This window comes from Aspergillus thermomutatus, assembly GCF_002237265.1.
Source record: "Aspergillus thermomutatus strain HMR AF 39 chromosome Unknown NODE_25, whole genome shotgun sequence".
In the NCBI taxonomy this organism is placed as follows: domain Eukaryota; kingdom Fungi; phylum Ascomycota; class Eurotiomycetes; order Eurotiales; family Aspergillaceae; genus Aspergillus; species Aspergillus thermomutatus.
Window position 1 is genome coordinate 65440 of NW_020798073.1, and position 18086 is coordinate 83525.

General features: G+C 49.1%; 6 protein-coding genes across 6 annotated transcripts; 3 read left to right on the forward strand and 3 right to left on the reverse strand.

The window, feature by feature from the left end:
* Positions 1-262: 262 nt before the first annotated feature.
* HSV2 (phosphatidylinositol-3,5-bisphosphate binding protein HSV2) lies at positions 263-1345 on the reverse strand (the record flags this gene model as incomplete). Its single annotated transcript, XM_026760375.1, has 3 exons — positions 263-793; positions 853-1209; positions 1277-1345. The coding sequence occupies 3 exons, from the start codon at positions 1343-1345 to the stop codon at positions 263-265; spliced, it is 957 nt and encodes a 318-aa protein (XP_026617325.1).
* Positions 1346-3307: 1962 nt separating this feature from the next.
* aspA (putative septin AspA) lies at positions 3308-4866 on the forward strand (the record flags this gene model as incomplete). The annotated part of the gene is made up of 5 exons (XM_026760542.1): positions 3308-3328; positions 3496-3565; positions 3631-3751; positions 3946-4548; positions 4611-4866. The coding sequence occupies 5 exons, from the start codon at positions 3308-3310 to the stop codon at positions 4864-4866; spliced, it is 1071 nt and encodes a 356-aa protein (XP_026617326.1).
* Positions 4867-6127: 1261 nt separating this feature from the next.
* rom2 (putative Rho guanyl nucleotide exchange factor (Rom2)) lies at positions 6128-9906 on the reverse strand (the record flags this gene model as incomplete). The annotated part of the gene is made up of 4 exons (XM_026760689.1): positions 6128-6208; positions 6267-6698; positions 6758-7188; positions 7251-9906. The coding sequence occupies 4 exons, from the start codon at positions 9904-9906 to the stop codon at positions 6128-6130; spliced, it is 3600 nt and encodes a 1199-aa protein (XP_026617327.1).
* Positions 9907-11165: 1259 nt separating this feature from the next.
* Positions 11166-11888, forward strand: VMA11 (v-type proton ATPase 16 kDa proteolipid subunit 2; the record flags this gene model as incomplete). Its single annotated transcript, XM_026760919.1, has 5 exons — positions 11166-11178; positions 11244-11326; positions 11397-11509; positions 11568-11652; positions 11709-11888. 5 exons carry the CDS (start codon positions 11166-11168, stop codon positions 11886-11888), a joined length of 474 nt encoding a protein of 157 aa, XP_026617328.1.
* A 737-nt stretch (positions 11889-12625) lies between these two features.
* On the forward strand, positions 12626-14069 carry CDV56_107374 (cAMP-dependent protein kinase; the record flags this gene model as incomplete). The annotated part of the gene is made up of 4 exons (XM_026760993.1): positions 12626-12878; positions 12946-13038; positions 13111-13235; positions 13350-14069. 4 exons carry the CDS (start codon positions 12626-12628, stop codon positions 14067-14069), a joined length of 1191 nt encoding a protein of 396 aa, XP_026617329.1.
* A 1245-nt stretch (positions 14070-15314) lies between these two features.
* Positions 15315-16454, reverse strand: CDV56_107488 (glycosyltransferase family 32 protein; the record flags this gene model as incomplete). Its single annotated transcript, XM_026761107.1, has 2 exons — positions 15315-15343; positions 15404-16454. The coding sequence occupies 2 exons, from the start codon at positions 16452-16454 to the stop codon at positions 15315-15317; spliced, it is 1080 nt and encodes a 359-aa protein (XP_026617330.1).
* Between the last annotated feature and the right edge of the window lie 1632 nt (positions 16455-18086).

The window sequence follows — 18086 nt, forward strand, 5'->3', positions numbered from 1 at the left end:
AGAACAAACTTAACCGCCTCCTCGAACCTCTGGACTGGGGTTACTCAGCGCACAAGACGTTCTCTGCTCATCTTCATCAATGACAAGAAGGAAATTGGCGTTGGTCAACTCCATCAATACGTCTCGTATTGTTTGAAGCAAATCGTTGGAACAATAACAGATTTTTGAGGAACGATTGTTTTGACTATTACATTACCAGGTGCATATTATACTATGCATCAATTTCAACCCGTGATATCAATGCAGGGAGAAAGGAGCCGCCTCAACCGACCCCAAGATATCTTTTCCAACCCTCTCTCACACAATGCCGCTTCCCATCATCCCCTTCGCGGATCACAAATTTCTCCCATCGCCCATCTCGGCCAGAGCCAACCACAAGAATGGTCCGGTCGTCGGGCCAGCCCAGGACGCCTTTTGACGGTCGTGCAAACGATGTTCCTAAAGGGGGGACGTAGAGTGACCCTGGGGGCGATTCTTCGCCAATCTCAAAATGGGCACTCGCAAAAGAATACACGTCAGAGAATACTCGCGGGAGCAGGGGAATTTTACCCAAGATCCCCCATTTCTGGTTTGTCCCTTCCTCCGACGGCGAGGAAGGCGATTGGCTTCGGCGAGACTGATTTCGTGGATGGGGAATATCAAACACATGGAGAGTAGACTTATCCGATGTCACGGCCAATAAATTGTTCGAAGGTGATATCGCAAGTGAGAAGATCACCGCGTGGTCAACTCCTCGTCGTAGTTCAGCCATCTTTGTGCAGTTGCTGGTAGAAAACACTCGTATCAATGTACCCTGAAAAGTAATAGGTCAATCAGGCGTAGACTTCGGCACAAATGGGGCGATTATAATACCGCTTCACTCGCTGTTGCCAGCACTTCTCCGTCCGGACTTAACGCCATGGCACGCAGCGGAGTACTATGGGCAGGTATGATGCTGACATTTCCTGTTTCCAGCTCGACGATCTGGACCTGCCCTGGAGATCTTCCTGGAAAAGCGAGTAACTTCTGCCCTAGGCAAGCCAGACCGATCGGGTTGTCGGTCGTTTCGAAGACTGAGAGCTTCTGTGGCGGATTGGAAAAAGCGAAAATGTGTATGCTATTCAATAAAGCAACAACGATTCGCGATTTCGATAGACGGACACCAAGGACGGACGTACGGAACTCGAGTGTGATGACTGCTTTTTGTTTCGCATCGTCCCAGATCACCAACTGCAAAGAGTCTCACGAGTCAGCTTTACCAGAATATGCAAGCTGTCTGACATGAAAATCCATGCACCTTGTTCTGAGGAAATTTGGGATTTCTTCCTCCACCAACAATAGCCAGGTAGTTTGACTGGCCTAGCATTACCACTAGGCCTATTCCAGCATTGAAATCTGCATTGTCATGAAGAAAAAAAGGGTTAGAAATGGCGCATCTTCAGGGGAGAATTTATGTACCCCGTGACACTTTTAGCTCACATGGATTCGCATTGAAGACTATGGTTGATCGATCAAATATTAGCTCTGCTGGCTTTGCGACGCAAATGTCTCCAATGCTGTTGATCACGGAGAGCCAGCCCTTACCACAAAATCCGGTATCCAGTCCAACAGAGAAGCAGCTATTGTCACTATTAAAGCTAGCAGAAAGAGAATATGGCCCCACGGACTCATCGATAACCTGTCGAGTATCCATATTGATAGGCGATGACTGAAGCCATGAAGCAGAACCGATAGGTACTGGGTAATATCTGGGAGGGTGAGAATCAGGGTCGAGGAACAATATTTGCTAGTGCGCGCTGAATGTAGAACAGACAAGAGTAACGCCAGGAGGATGCTGTCAACTCAAGAACGACTCGATGTTGAATAAAAGCATTTTGAATGCGACCTTTTGATAAGTCCGCCAGGCTAAGACCTCGGAGCAATGACGAAAGGTTTCAAGCTCTCCGGGGACAGATAGCGGAGGACCAAACGGGGGTCGGCTAGTGCCTGAGGTATCCACAGTCGGTCACACTTGGCGGTTATCATCACATGATGAACTGCACTGCTATCAACCTGGAATGGATGCTCTTGATCAAATTTGGAGCATGCACTTAAGCGACTGTCAGTGAGAACAGAAATCTTTTATGCCAGTTCTTGGATAATACATGCAGTGTGGAGCTGGTTTCATCAATAGGTTAGATAATGAAGCTTTCAACGAGCACCGCAGGTATTAACGCCTCTCATGCATGAGCAGTCGACATACTTTATTGGCTTTTCCAATTGAGAACTCAACACAACTTACAAGTCTAGGGCTAGGTACCTCTAGAAATTTTCGACATTCTGCCCATACGAACCAGGAGGAGAAAAGATGATGCTTTGCTGGGAATCCTTCAAAATGCGTCCATGATCTCCTTTGACTGCTTGTTCTGAGAATGGATAAAGATTGTTCGGACAGTTGAGCCACTATCGGAGAGCTTCTGTTGGCAGAAACCCTTGAATGGATTCAGAACTTGGTTCTGTACCTATATAAGGTACCTTAGCTACTTCGATTTATGACCAGTCATTAATGAGGCATCCATTGTCTTCAAGCTCAGCATGGTGCCTTATTTGCCTCAGGCAAAAACATCGAGATCTTAAGGTGATACAATAAATTACTACTCCGTACGGAGTATACGCTGCATAAAGCCAGAGAGACCCACCACTGCAGTAAGTGTCAACCCCTGAATTATTGAATCTCTGAACACCTTCAGATTTTGGCGCATTACCTAGGTAGCTCTTGAACATGATCTAGATAGATAATAAAAATGTGATTTCAGAGGCATTGGCTTAGGTACTGTGCAAAAGGCTCTAGCTGCAGAGAAAGAGACTACCTAGGTACTTATCCCCATCATTCTCATCAACTACCTACCTACTGAGCTGGAGAAGCAGAAACCAGGATAGGCATAGTATATTACCAGTCGAGGTAAGAGTAAAACAATAAGGTACTGTGAGGGGAGACCTGCTTGAGCTTTCTGGCTGTGATTGAAATGGACAGGTGCGTAACATACTGTAAGATCCCCTGTATTTGCGTACCATGGAAACAATGATACAGTACCTGGACCTTCCCCCCCTAAACTACCTTAGGCACAGCCAGTCTCCAACTGGTCTGTTGCTCACTCCATTCAATCTCAGGAGAGACACAACAGCATCCATCCATCCATCTTTACCTCACTAACTTCCCCGGTCCCCTACTTTGGCTTCATATTCCCAGTCTTTGGAGCCTGCCATTCGCTTTCCCCCCTCTTTTTTTTCGATCTCATCTGGACTCTGTCTTTGTTCTCGAATTCCCTCCCTTGTCCCTTAGCCCACCATGTCGTCGGCTCTCAACGCGGTATGTTGTTTGCTTCCCCTTTCTGGCCTCTCTGCTGAGGGATACAATCCCGCCACTTCTTCTTCCATGCCGCACAATTGTTCCGATTGGGGTTCAATTACTACGATTCATACACATGTGTCTCTGTTGCCTTGCTATGATGATCGTAATCTGACATTCCACATAAGATTCGACGCAAGAAAAATGTCAAGAAGGGTATCCAGTTCTGCTTGATGGTCTGTGGTGCTAGCGGAACCGGTATGTTTCGAAGTCGTCTACTAGGCCATTGTTTCACATCCTGACCTAGTATCTTCTTTGCACAGGACGTACAACCTTTGTCAACACCCTTTGCGGAAAGAAAGTCCTCGAGAGCAAGGACGCCGACGACGCTGCCAGCGCTCACATTGAGGAAGGTGTCCGTATCAAGCCAGTCACAGTTGGTAAGTTACCATCATTGCTTACCTAGAAGGAGAAACGGCGCTCATTTCACAATTCAAAGAACTCGAATTAGACGACGAAGGCACCCGAATTTCCCTGACCATCGTTGATACCCCCGGTTTTGGTGACCAGATTGACAATGAAGCCAGGCATGTACAAATCAGTTCCGCACCTGCGCCCCAAGACTAACTGTCCTTCAGCTTCGGTGAAATCGTCGGATACCTTGAACGCCAATATGATGATATTCTTGCCGAAGAATCGCGAATCAAGCGTAACCCTCGCTTCAGGGACAACCGTGTCCACGTCCTCCTCTACTTTATCACACCCACAGGTCACGGCTTGCGTGAGTTGGATATCGAACTGATGAAGCGTCTTTCTCCTCGTGTCAACGTCATCCCTGTTATCGGAAAAGCCGATTCCCTCACCCCTGCCGAACTCGCCGAGTCCAAGAAGCTCATCATGGAGGATATTGAGCACTACCGCATCCCTGTGTACAACTTCCCCTACGACATTGAGGAGGATGACGAAGATACAGTCGAAGAGAACGCTGAGCTGCGTGGGCTTATGCCATTCGCCATTGTCGGCTCTGAAGATTTCGTTGAGATTGATGGACGGAAAGTGCGAGCCCGGCAGTACCCCTGGGGTGTTGTGGAGGTTGAAAATCCCAGACATTCCGACTTCTTGGCTATCAGAAGCGCCCTGCTTCACAGCCATCTCGCAGATTTGAAGGAGATCACCCACGACTTCCTCTACGAGAACTACCGTACCGAGAAGCTGAGCAAGAGCGTGGACGGTGCTGCCTCGTATGTTGCCCCACACATCTTTTAGTTTTGATTTAATTTTTCTACATGATACTGACTCTCAGTTACAGTGGTCACGATTCCTCTATGAACCCCGAAGACCTTGCATCTCAATCGGTCCGCCTCAAGGAAGAGCAACTCCGTCGCGAGGAGGAGAAACTTCGCGAGATTGAACTCAAGGTGCAGCGTGAAATCGCCGAGAAGCGCCAGGAATTGTTGGCCCGCGAAAGCCAACTCAGGGAGATCGAAGCCCGCATGGCACGTGAGGCCAGCCAGAGCCATATGGCCCTTCAGCCCGAGGCTGCCAACGGAGATGCTTAGATTCTTTTTTTTTTTCCATTCTTGAAGGCTGTTCTGTCAAAGCGGCACACAGTTTTGCGGGCTCGAACCGTCTGTGCTGACTTAATGGAACTTGTGGCACAGCGGATCGTAACTGTTCATGGGGTTGATATTGACCGTCTATTCACGTTAATAGCTTTGTCTTGCGAGGGAGGACCAGGGAAAATGCAGCGCTTCATTTCTCGATGACCGACACCATTCCTCTATTTGATAGAGCGGTATTGGAAACAAGGGACGGTATCTGGCTGTTGCTCCTGGCATTTGTTTTTCTCTTATTTACCTCGGGCCTTTATATTTCTTCTTCTCATTCCACTGGAGATTTCGCCGATCTTCAGAATCCATGTTGCAATGCCCGGTGTCCGGAATAGCTTTTTCTAATCTTTTACAGTTGCTGCTTGTAACGCTGACTCCAATACCTTTCTTTGCTCAGTTTTCCCTTCTCCTTTGTCTTTTTGTCAACCGACACCTGTCCCATCTCAGCAGCGCCGCAAGATTCCCTCTGTTGTCGTTTCATCTTTTGCGTTCTCTCGTGGCTTACGTCTTGTCTCTACTATCATTCTATGTTCAAGTTGAATAGTAGTATATGAGGAAGAAAAGTACATTCTCTACTATTTCCCGCGTAGTTTGGTCCGCAACCCGTGCGCCCGTCTTTTCTACTTGTCAAGATTTCCACAAGGCCGAACCATTCCTGCCAGCATGAAAAGGCCAAGAAAAGGAGGCTGGTGATCGATTGGGACGATTGTTATTTGGTGAATCGGGGGATCAGCGCCAGCTTTCCCTGCGATTAAATTCAGCTAAGATTCTCGAGACGTGACATCAAGGTTGTAGGAAGACAACCGGAATCGCAGAAGAAGCGGGAGAATTTATATGTAGTGAAAAAGAAGATGGAAGAGTATAAGAGCAATGGGGAAAGGAACCGAAAACAGGTGAAGTAAAAAAAGAGGCAGAAAAAGGGAGAAATTCGAAGGGACAAAAAAGCAAGTGGTATTTGCGCTTCATTGTACACAGGGGAAGTAAGCATGTGCTGATCTGACACAGATCAGATGATCAAATCCACAACACAAAAGATTAAGGTCTGAGAGCTGTGCGATATTCCTTGAAAAATCCGAGGGCAACAGCGGCTGAAAAAGCAAGAGTCAAATGCCTCGTGTATGATAAGACGACTTTCTACGGGAAAACAGAAACACGAAATGGCATCAAAGGACAAAGGCTTTCTTTTGATTGCACCAGCCATTCAAATGGCTTAGTGTTGTTGGGGCTTGTTCCAGAAATCCAGACTGGCTACCACATCCTCGCCTCCTTCGTCTTCGTAGGCGTACAAAATCTGAGATGGTATTAGCAATCCATTCAATCGGATGAAAATGTTTAAAATATGAACACACCTCTCTCGTGGAAGAATGCAACATGCGAATGTTCTTTCCAGTCATGATATGTATCAGCTCACTCGTCTCTATGTGCCTGATTTCGATGAAATTTGGCTCGAAGGCAAGGATATAAGGGTATGATAGGGCAAATGCATTGGGGTTGCCCTCCCATGAGATCTTCCAATCCGGGCGAGCTCGCCACCCGTTTCGGTTCACGAAGAACGAGAAGTCGCTGTAGTTGAGCAAAAACTCGCCGTTCATTCGCTCAATATGAATCGGCTTCACGTTCTCCTTGCGTGCGACGAAATCAAGCGAGGTATCCGCCTGATCCAGAAGGGACTGCGTCTCAGTAGTCTCAAGACTGACTACCTCAAAACCACGAGCACATCCAACACAAAGAGTTGAGCGAAGGAAATGGATGGACGATGACTCGGCCGGTATGTAATATTCCTAAAGCAAAGTAATGAGTTCAAAAGCCCAAGTGCAATAGTGTGGCAGAATATCCAAACCTTGAAGGGCTTCAAAGTGTCCTGACCGCTCTGGAACATCTTGCTCACGGCAGATTTCTTCTTGCCCTTTGCCAGGTTGTCCATGGGCTCGTAAACTTTGATAGTCGATGACAGAGCGGACGTCTTGACAGAGCACACCAAATGGCGTCCAAGCCCAATCCCCGCTTTGAAAAAGTTCGCGTGACCTTGAATCTTCTTCGGTCGCTTTGCCACTGAATTTTGACCCTCCGCGAGCTCGAGCGCCTCCATCGGATAGGACGAGAGTGTCTTGTTCGCTAGGACCAGAAGTAGTTGGTACTCCTCCAAGGTGTCGATTTGAGTGACCTGGCTAGCATCGAGCACCCGTCTCGGCTTGGCAGACTTATCTTTGGGCCAACGCTCCGAGATGAAAATGCCACTATCAGTACCATAGACCAATTTCCTACCACCATCTGCCAGAAACGTTAGCAAGATCTGCACAAAAGCTAGTGCGCAAGGGGATAGGAAACCGTACCAACAGGGACAAGGCAATTCACCCGGTTTGCAGACGTGAAAAAATTCGAACACAAAACCGTCTTGTTGTAGAAGTTACTGTTCCGCTCTCTGAGCTTCCTTTGTTGCTCTTCCACCATCTCGATGAATTTCCTTCTTTGTGTTGGCGATGTGGCATAAAGAGTCTGCTCGTAGCCACCCTTGCCTAGATGCCGAAAGGTAATGGGCAACCCGTCTTTCGTGCTGGGAGGATTGGCGGCAGGCTTGTTGGAGAGCAAACTGGACGACGGTCTCTTGGGGATTCCAACCTTGGGAATCACTTCGTCCATCTGGGCGATAACCAAGAGTTCGAGAGGAATTGGCTTCCGATAGACACGATACTCCTCGCGCTTGTTGACGACTTTAATCCTCACGAGCAATACTGCATGGTCGAAGAGATACGCAGTTACTTCGGAACTATCTGTTGGAGCCTTCCTGAACGCCATCTTAGTGAGCATTTGACGATTCTCCTCAGTCAACTTCAGGTCCACGTAATCGCCGGGGTTAAACTTCAGGGCTGAGTTCAGCTGCACGAGGTTGAAATGGTTCTCAGCCCTTCCGCTCTCGGTGTTGACACGCGACAAGAAATCTTTAATGAGCTTGATGGCTTTGGGAATATCTTCTTTGTCTGGATTATCATCCTTCGTGTTTTTCAGAACCTGTTCAAGAAGCAACGGATACCTTGCCAGACGAGTGGTGGGCTTGGTTAAGTAACCGTTTAATTCCAACTTCCGCGACTCCTTGAGCCGTTCAGTCTCTTCGACAAATCTTGCAAAAGCAGGGTTTGATGCCTTCTCCTTCTCAAACTCATATTTACCATAGAGCTGGTTGGCACCATACTTGATGAAAGGGTCAAAGTTGGGTACATGCTGGAGGAATATGTCACCAACAGTCTTCACCACATGACTTTCCTTCTGCCTGGAGTTGAGGGCTTCACACAAAGCGCCATTAACTTTCAGAACTTCCAAGCAATTGCCGAACACTGTTCGAATGAATTTCTCACGCCGATGCTCCGGGATGGGGGATAGGTTTGCGTTGCCGGCCGAACGCAAAGGTCTCATCCAGAAATCTCTCAGGTATTCCAGATCCTTGACAAAGTCACGTTCTGTGTACATGATCTCGAAAATGATTTCCTGGCGCTTCTTTTCGCGATCGTCGATACTGTCAGAAACTTCCTTGGGAACCATATTAATCCAGAGTTTCTGATTATCATTATCGTCATCGCCGTGAAGGCTGCCCTTCGAGGCGGACGTCCGTAGACCTGGTTGCGGCTTGAGATTCAATCTTGCCTGTTGTTCCAGTCTTCTTGGACACGCAATAGAATAGCATAAACTATCGCGCGTGCAGGTGGGCGAGTAACATTCTGTCAAAAGCGTGAAAACTCCGTTGACCTCGGAACTTGGCGCCTCTTCTCCCATGGTTTCCTTGAATTGATAAATTTCCCCAGGAGCGTCTCGAAGTCGATGATCGTACGTCACATCGTGAAAAAACTTCTGCGCATCGAGCGCTCGCCCCAGAAGAAGAGCAAGATTTCGATCATTTGTCTTAATTATGTGAGTAATAAGGTCCACAGCCTCCGCACCAGAAAACGCATTTTGATAAGACAAGCCGTTCTTCTGTCGTTCTCCCAGCGGAATTCTCTCGCGAAAGACATCAGCGACCCGTGAGAGTAGGGCGGGATACACCAGTGGGACCTTGCTCCGGCGGGAATTGTTGGAAACTAACGTGCTCTGATTGCTGGGTCTGTGCGTCATCTGGCTCTGCATACTCATGGTTCGATCCGGCACGATGGTCGACGCCATAGACATAGCGCGGGAATTTGTCGATCCGTCACTTGGCGGTCGCGGTCTCCCGTTTGCACTATGAGCGCTCGTAGGCTCATCTTCAAACTGATTCGTCGGGGGTTGACTTGGACCAGATGGCTGCCTCCTTGTCGGGATTACCCGGCCCGTCTGCGTGGTGTGAGAATGGTCGCGATCCATGGAGTAAGATGTCAGTGACATTGCGCGTTCATTCGCATGCCTCACCGGCACAACACGTCCTTGATCAGTTACTGGAGTTGTCGAGCTATATGGTTGTTGACGAAAAGCGCTTGCAGAAGTGTGATTGAAACTGCTGGGTGGCGGCTGCTGATACATCTGCGGGCCACCCATTCGCGCCATTGACCTTGATCTGTATGCATCTGAATTCAGAGCGGGAGGAGGCATAGCCCGACTGTATCCCTTGGCATCTGGATACTGTGGGCCAGGAGTGGGTCTCGAATCTAACCGTTGGGGCTGAGGATAGACATAACGCCCAGGATATGGTCGCGGAGGATTGTGGGAAGATTGTTGAGGAGCCATAGCTGCGGGCCCGGGGTATGCTTGATAGTGTCCGTTCGGAGCTGCCGGTGTGTAGCCATTCGGCCCCTGACGAGCCGGCTGCGGGGGCGGCCTTTGCATTTGAGGATGTGGCACATGCGATGACATTGTGTGGGCGCGATCCTGCGAAAACTGAGGCGTCTGCGAGGTCATTGTCTGAGAGCGTCCAGGTGGCGGTGCCCCGCCGAATATCTCTGAAAATGCAGCATCGCGCTGGAAAGAGGAGGCATGTCCATAAGGCCGGTAGTTCCGGCCCTGTTGGCCACCGAGATCGGCCATCCTATCCTTTTATGTTGTTCTCTGCTTCTACCTTTGAAAGTGTCCGGCTATGGCGATGAGCCAGACAGAAGAGGTAGTTCGGCACGGTGATCCAGAAGTGGTCGTATAAAACGTTCAAAGCGTCGCGAGATGATCGTTTAAGTCGTGGGGAGGTCGAGAACCGATGTCGTGGATTACTCCACAAGCGACAGTTCACAGGCCAAGCAAAAACGAGAGCGGAAATAAAAGCAAACAAGAGAGGGAGGAAAAGTCTTGACACAAGAATTCCCCTGCACTCTCATTCCTCAGTCCGAGTTGGCCCTGTCACAAATTCGAGCCTGGAAAAGGTCTTGAGCGATGTGTTAACGATCGAAATGCGCTAGAAGCCTTGAGCGCAACCGCAAGCCAGAGCCCCCGCTATTCATAACCTCAGCATTCTCTCTCGGACTGGCCGATCTATCGATGTGAGCAGACTCCTGGGGCTGCAAAATTCAAGAAACACTAGGCCAGAAACCGGAGGGGATCTCGGGATAGCAAGTAGGAATGCGTGAGACAGGAGGGGCGAAGGTGTTAGGGGAGGAGACGTAGTAAAAGAAGAGGAGGAGGAGGAGGCAAGAGGTCGTCGCAGTGTGTGCCGTCGTAGATCGATAAGCAACTAACTATAATAACCAAGAGATATGACAAAGCAATGTATTATTGACGACGGGGAGGTGGATGAAGAACGGGGCCGTCTCGAGATGGAAAAGCACGGGGGGGTTCAATGTTAGTTGGGTTGAGGGAACAGGCACATGTCGGCCTTTACCCGGAGTGGCTAAGCTCGGGCGGTGGCTCTGCGGCGATACTGGTAACTACGGTCGCCCGCAGCGAACAACTTGGTCAACCCTCGGTCTACTGAGAGATAAGTTCGATACTACGACTTACTGTTGGTCGTCACTTGCCTAAGGAGTACATATCGGACTAACTACTCTGTTTGCTCTTGTTTCTGGTCGCATACTTCTTTGTCACCGACTCTTGAGCTCAGCTCAACCTTAGTCCCGTTTTCTTTGCCCCTTTCCACTCTGTTCGGACGGTTCGTCATCACAAAAGATACTCAAAATGGCGGAAAGCGAGCTGGCTCCCAAATTCGCGCCATTTTTCTCCTTTGTAAGTCCTCCAATATTAATCTTTGTGGTGTGATAGAAACATCTGCTGACTGGAGATTGCAGGCGGGAATCGCATCTGCAGTGGGTTCACCATAACTACGAATCGTTACTCTACGCTGTACTAACAACCTCTCGAAGATGATCTTCGGGTGTACGTCTTAATTCGATCGTTTGCGAAGTGGTAAAAAATGAGATGAGAGACTCACAATGCTACAGCAATGGGAGCGGCATATGGAACGGCAAAATCTGGTATCGGTATCTCTGGTGTAGGAACGTTTAGACCGGATTTGATCATGAAGGTTCGGCAATTTTCACCCAGCGAGTTTCAGATGATTATTTTCAAGTAAGCCTTCTAATTGCTTCGCATAGTCCTTGATTCCAGTCGTCATGTCTGGTATCATCGCAGTCTACGGGTTGGTCATTGCAGTTCTCATCGCAGGAGACATGGCACCGCCTCCAACACAGAACATGAGCTTGTACACGTAGGTCGCGCAACATCGGACCCAAATTGGTGATTTTGTTATTGATGGCCGCGATTAGTGGATTCATGCACCTTGCATCCGGATTATCGGTTGGCCTCGCGGGCGTGGCCGCCGGATATACCATTGGCATCGTTGGTGATGCGGTGAGCAACTTGGCGACAATGCTTTTATCTGACTTCGATGCTAACATCTGCTTGAGGGTGTTCGTGCTTACATGCAGCAATCCCGAGTCTATGTCGGGATGATTCTTATCCTCATTTTTGGCGAAGTTCTCGGTCTTTATGGGTTTGTCTTCCCGCCAATTGGCAACGAAGACATATCAGTGCTAACTGCTGGCAGCCTAATTGTCGGTCTCATCCTCAACTCGAAGAGCAAATAAACCCTTCTCCTTCTCTGAGCTTCACACCGAATCCTCGATGATGTGCTTGCAACTCGGAGTGCGTCTAGATCGACGTGCATAATAGCGTTGGTGCCTCCTGGTGATATATAACTGCGTGGCCAAATGCATGGGTTTCTCGGCCATGCTAAAGGCGCAACCGGTGTCTCCTCCTGTCAAGGGACGATTTCTGCGCGTGTTATATTCTGGAAGCTTATCCGTATGACTTCTCAGGGCCTTTTTGTATTAGCGTTTGCTCCACAGTCCTGGACATGAAGATCTTGATCTCACACTTATACGTTTGGCCTCAAAAATTCATCGGATATTCAAAAATAGCATCGAATGTAGTCAGAAAGCATGCACTCCAACCGGTATCTGACCGATCACGCTAGTGGTATATGTATGCCGAGTCGTTGACAGGCTGCCCCGCCAGTCGGTAACGTCAGAGCATCTGTGCTCCGTAACGCCGCCCTGGACCATGGCTACTTGACTCCGGGGCCAGAAAAAAACGAACTTCAGCAAAAGCTCTTGTCCATCTCCCATGAAGGATTGATCAAGGCTTCCCTTGATTTATCTAGCATTTTCACAGGTCATTTAATGATTGATCTTCCCATTTCTGCCTGCTTCTCCCAGTAGCCCTCGAAATTGCAATTCGTCACAATCAATTGCTCCTGCGGCGCTCTTTTTCTCCCCCACATCCATTCCCCGCTGTCCTCGAGACATGATCTCTTGCCATCCCAATGGCTACAGGAAAGGCCGAACCTTCGACACATAGTGAGGTTCAGAGCTCCTCTCCCTCATCCAGGAGGGTGGACGCTCCTTTGGAAAACGTTCATGAAAGAGAAAAGCAGATGGTTGCTTCTATCCGACCCCCTCATCAGAGATCAGTGAATCCTTTTGTCATCAAAGATCGGCCGGAGGAGAAGCAGCTGGGGATATCGACTCAGAGCCTTCGTGTTAGTGATTTTGTGCTCATCAAAACACTCGGCACTGGTAAGTCTCGACACAAGTGGCGAGGTGTGCAGTGCGCGATGTTGACACCGCTGGGGGGGGCGTCTAGGTACCTTTGCACGAGTGTGGCTGGCGAAGTTCAAAGATGAAACAATCCGACGAGACAATGTGTACGCGCTAAAGGTTTTACGCAAGGCAGATGGTGAGGATGCATGTGAAAGCTTCTATCCGCATCTTTGACCGGGCTGACTGGCGAGCGACTCTGGGACTACAGTGATCAAGTTGAAGCAAGTAGAGCATGTGCGCAATGAGCGAAAAGCACTTGCTGCGGTTGCCGGCTACCCTTTTATCACGACTTTGATCGCGACATTTTCCGATGAGCAGAGCCTATATATGCTGGTATGCAAGCCACCGCGTCTTGTGAAGAACGAACCTTCCCATGCCCTGCCTTCTGCTGGACCTCGTCGCCGTCGTATTCTATTGGTATCCACGTCTGACCTTCTTCCTACCTAGCTGGACTACTGCCCCGGAGGCGAGATCTTCAGCTATCTTCGACGTGCGCGACGATTCAACGAAAACACCTCGAGATTCTATGCCGCCGAGATCACGCTAACGATCGAGTACCTTCATGACGTTGAGGGTGTCGTTTACCGTGATCTGAAGCCAGAAAACATACTCTTGGATGCTGACGGGCATATTAAGCTCGTCGACTTCGGGTTCGCGAAGCAGATCAACGATCGCGAGACATACACGTTATGCGGCACTCCGGAATACCTCGCTCCCGAGGTGATCCACAACAGCGGGCATGGCCTCGCAGTGGACTGGTGGGCTCTCGGGATCCTCATCTACGAGTTTCTGGTAGGGCAGCCCCCGTTCTGGGATCAGAACCCGATGCGCATCTACGAACAGATCGTTGAGGGCCGCTTGCGTTTTCCTCCGAACATGTCGCCCGCAGCCCAGAACATCATATCATGTCTTTGCAAGACCAATCCAAGTGAGCGGCTTGGACACATATCAGGTGGCTCTGCGAGAGTCAAAGCGCATCCGTTCTTTGAGGACATCAATTGGGATGACTTGTTCCACCGGCGCATGAAAGGGCCCATCATCCCGCGAGTTGACCATCCCGCAGATACCGGAAACTTCGAGGACTATCCCGACGCAGACGTGAGGGGTCAGACCATGTATACCGACGACATGAAGAAAAAGTACGAAGCTTTGTTCAGCGACTTTTAAGGCTGGGATCTCAACTCGCGATACCGGTCTCTTCACAACCCTGATACGCATTCAACATGAGAGTCATTGTAAAGTCCGGATGTCTGCCACGACAATCTACGCTGATACGGAACGCTCCTGCCACGACGTTACGAAAATTTGTATTATCGTTTCTGTAACCACAGTTCATAAGGCCTGCAGCCGCCCACCAATCCATACAACTATATAGTATACAGAGACAGAGCAATGCTGTCTTCATTTCTCGATCGATATGTCGAGAGTATTGCCGACGACAAAATCCGTCTTTTTCTTTTTCTTCTCTGCATGTGTCATGATGTATAATGCAATCTACCATTTCTGTCTATATAATATGTATCTCATGTCTCTCATTGGGGCTTTTGTCAACTCGCTTGCATGTCTATCTGTCACATCATCTGGCCTAAGTCTCCTGGTTTCTGAATATAATACCCATGGGCCTATGAAGGCAAGGGGCGTGAAGGATTCACATAAAATGGGCGGTCGGATATATAGCTACCTCTAGTTGCAGCGTCTTGTACATGCAACCATCCCTCTAATAATCCCTACGATTGAATGCACAGCAGGAGTATAAGGACAATTAGTTCATTCTTCTGATTATATAGTCTATTCAATATGCTGTATATGCAACGTATGCATTGTTCATGAATAATAGAGGACCAATCAAGCAAAAAGCTTGCTGACCGGAATGGATCGCTGGTAGTCAATGCCATGCGATCGTCGAGTCGAATTAAATATGATGAGGTGAGTGTCACCGAATACTTCCGCTCTTATCCTTGTCCTGGATGACACGCATATGTGGCCGGGTAATAGTGACAGGTAGCGCTGTGGGTCGAACTTGGCTGCAGAAGCACATGCCACAGCTCTAGTTCGAATCTGTAGTGTGTTAAAGAGACTTCCAAGTGTAGATACGCATGCATCCGAAATGATAAGATTCGACAACTGTGCCGGATTGAGAGTTCTTGGATGACAAGTTGTCATAGAGAGTGGGCTCATTAACGTGCTATTGATGGAAAGCACTGTGTTCAGATATGTGCGGTTGGACTCGAGTCGTGGTAGGTACCGAAGTGATACCGACCCGAGCAGGACGACTAGGCTTCCTGGGGCTTCTGTACGAGCTTCGCTCGGGTCCAGGAGCCGGGATGTAGAGTTCTGCCTGTCCACAGGCCTGACAGGTCTCAGGCAGGGGTCGTTGTAACAAATGGCATGACGATGCCACGCGAGCGATCTTTAGAGAGATGGGTCTGTCTTCCATGACCCTGATGAATAAAGTCAGTCAAGTTTGTCTCCAGCGCAGCAACATGTGAGGAAGTACGTACCACTAAAATCGTGTTTGACAAACGCCATGGGGTCATCCAGATCGCCCGCTCCCATCTGATTAACGCCCGGACTAAAACTGGTAATGGGTAGAACCACGACGTCACCGACCTTTTTAAAGTCCCGCTGGTTGGTGAAATCCTCGTACGTGACGTTGTGAGTCGACCCTGGTTCGATGCTGAAGTACTCCGGATCGTTGAAATATCTAAAAACCGCGTCCGTCCAGGCAGCGGGTCCAGTGAACTCGACGATAGTCTTGTCCATCTTCCCTTCCTTGAGGACCCCCTTTTTCTTCATTCGCAGCGCCTCCTCAGTGATGTATGCGACGATATCGCGGAGGATCGGATGCCCAGGCTTCGACTGGATGGTCCACTGGCAGAATTGGATCCGGCGCGAATACCAGTCGTGCCAATCAGGCCGGTCGGGGTCGGCCTCTATTCCGACCACGAAACCGACCGTCGCCAGATCCAGCTCCACAGGCAGCCAGTCGGAGGCGGGTTTGAGCGCGTAGGTGTCGATGTCACTGTAGATGCCTCCACGGGCCAGCAGAATCAAGTACCGAAAGAAATCCGCCTTCAAGACAGGCAAGGGCATCGACTCGTATGCCTCGAACACCTCCGGGACCGAGCCGTAGAGGTACTTCACGAGATGCCGCTGAGTGTCGTCCGGAATGACTTCATGGACAAACCCCGGGTGTAATTCTGTCCAACTCGCTTCAGCCGGGCGTAGGTCTTCGGCAAACCACATGGATGCAGGGGTGTACTTCCATGTCTGCCAGATGTACGCGGGGAATCTGCTTTCGAGGTCGTATGGGAATTGGTAACGGAGTCGTTCGCGCAAGGGAGCGGTGGGCGGTGGCTTCAGCGGCTGCTGTTGTATAATCTGTTTTTGACCTGTAGGCTGTTCGTCTTCTGCTTGACTGACGTCGTAGACAGTCTCTTCCGTGTTGAGAACGGGGGTTTCGGCGGAAGGGGAGGAATGTGCGGATCGAAGGAGGACGACAAAGGCGATCAGGACGACGGCCGCAATTAGCGACTTTCTGAAGGTGAGCATTGTTGCGCTGGAAAATCAGAGCAGCGTGACGGGAGTCGATTGGATAGATGATTTGTGAAGAGAGATCTAGATCTCCTTCAGGGGGGTTGCCACGAGCTTCTCCGCAGGCTCCGCAAACGATCAACGCGGGAGCTGAGTATTCGGATGGGGAGGAGAGGAAAGGCCCGAGATCGACTCAAATCAGTGACTGACGGCGGCCAGACATATCTGCACTTATTATGGGAGAGAATGAAGAATTGTGTGAGGGGCCTTGCGCGATCACAGTCGGTACACTCGGAGACAATGGGAGTGGAAGTGAGTCCCGGAAGAATTGTGTCACTCCCAGGAATGAATGAGGTCAGTGACAGCAACAAGCAAAAATACAAGAGGTAGATGCAATATACAACTAAGCAGAGGGATATGTGCAGATCAAAGAAGAAAAATAAGGTGGAAAAAAGGGAAGTAGGAAGATGAACTAAAAAAATCGGTGGAGCCTGCAAGTAGTAGGACAGGACTGCCGTTAAAAACTGGTGGCGTCCAACTTTTGGCGTGGGATAGGGCCGATAAGGATCAGAGGATGACGACGATAGTCTCGGGAGTACGTGTATTAGTACGACCTAGTAGTAGGAGCTTGACTGGATCAAGTCTTCTCTTGTACCACTCCTATTTGCACTTTTACAGCACACAATGCACAAGGATTGAAGGAGTACACTACCTTATATGCTGGATCTACTACCCTCGCTCTCACTGCATTACCGCAATGGGAAGCGGATCGACTCCCTGGCCAAATTGCTCCCTTGCCATGACGCCATGATGTCGGTCTCCTGGATCGGCAGACGGTCATGTCCAAGGAAAACCTCATGATAAGAAATTGTATAGAAAGCATGAAAATCCAGATTGATGAGGTTGTATTCTACCTGGGATGGGCGTGGAGTTGGTGATGGTGTTGGCCGTTTTCGGCGAGGATCAGCTTCTGCGGGTGACTCTGTTATCTTCTCTTGAATATTGCAAGCTCCACCCTCGACGGAGCATTCTGGATTCTGAGATCGATCTAGATGCTTCATAAGTTCATAACTCAGGTCGTTAGGTTACCTTTCCATCTTTCAGTCTGATTCTGTTCGTTTCTCAGCCATAAGCTGTAGCCTGTATGCAATGGTAGTCATGCTTATGGGGCATTCCTCAACCTCCTAAGCCGCGTCATTGCAATCGAGATTGACAGGGGTATACAGAGAACAAATCTGCACGAAAGACTTGGCGTCAGAGCTTGCATCTAGTTAGTTGATTTGTTTGTAGGTGATTGGATAAAAGATGGAGTACTGGAGGAACACGAGGATGACCTTCAAGTCTTGAAGTCAGTGGTTGAAATGCGAAGATCACCAGTTTCAAGTAGACAACTAATCCTGGTATAGATATTAGATAGGTCTCAACAAGAACGTCTAATCATAACTAGCCATAATCAATTTGTTCATTCAATTGTTTTCACATGCTGGGGTTTTTCCATCAGTGGATGAACCCTTTCTTACCTTTAGAGTGAGTTACAGCGAGCTCACCCGACTGGAATGCGGGGCCAGCAAACACATGTCGAGCAGCCCAGATATGGAATGATTTCTAGAGCTTGATGATTTTCCTTCATTATTCATAGAGAATCATTAG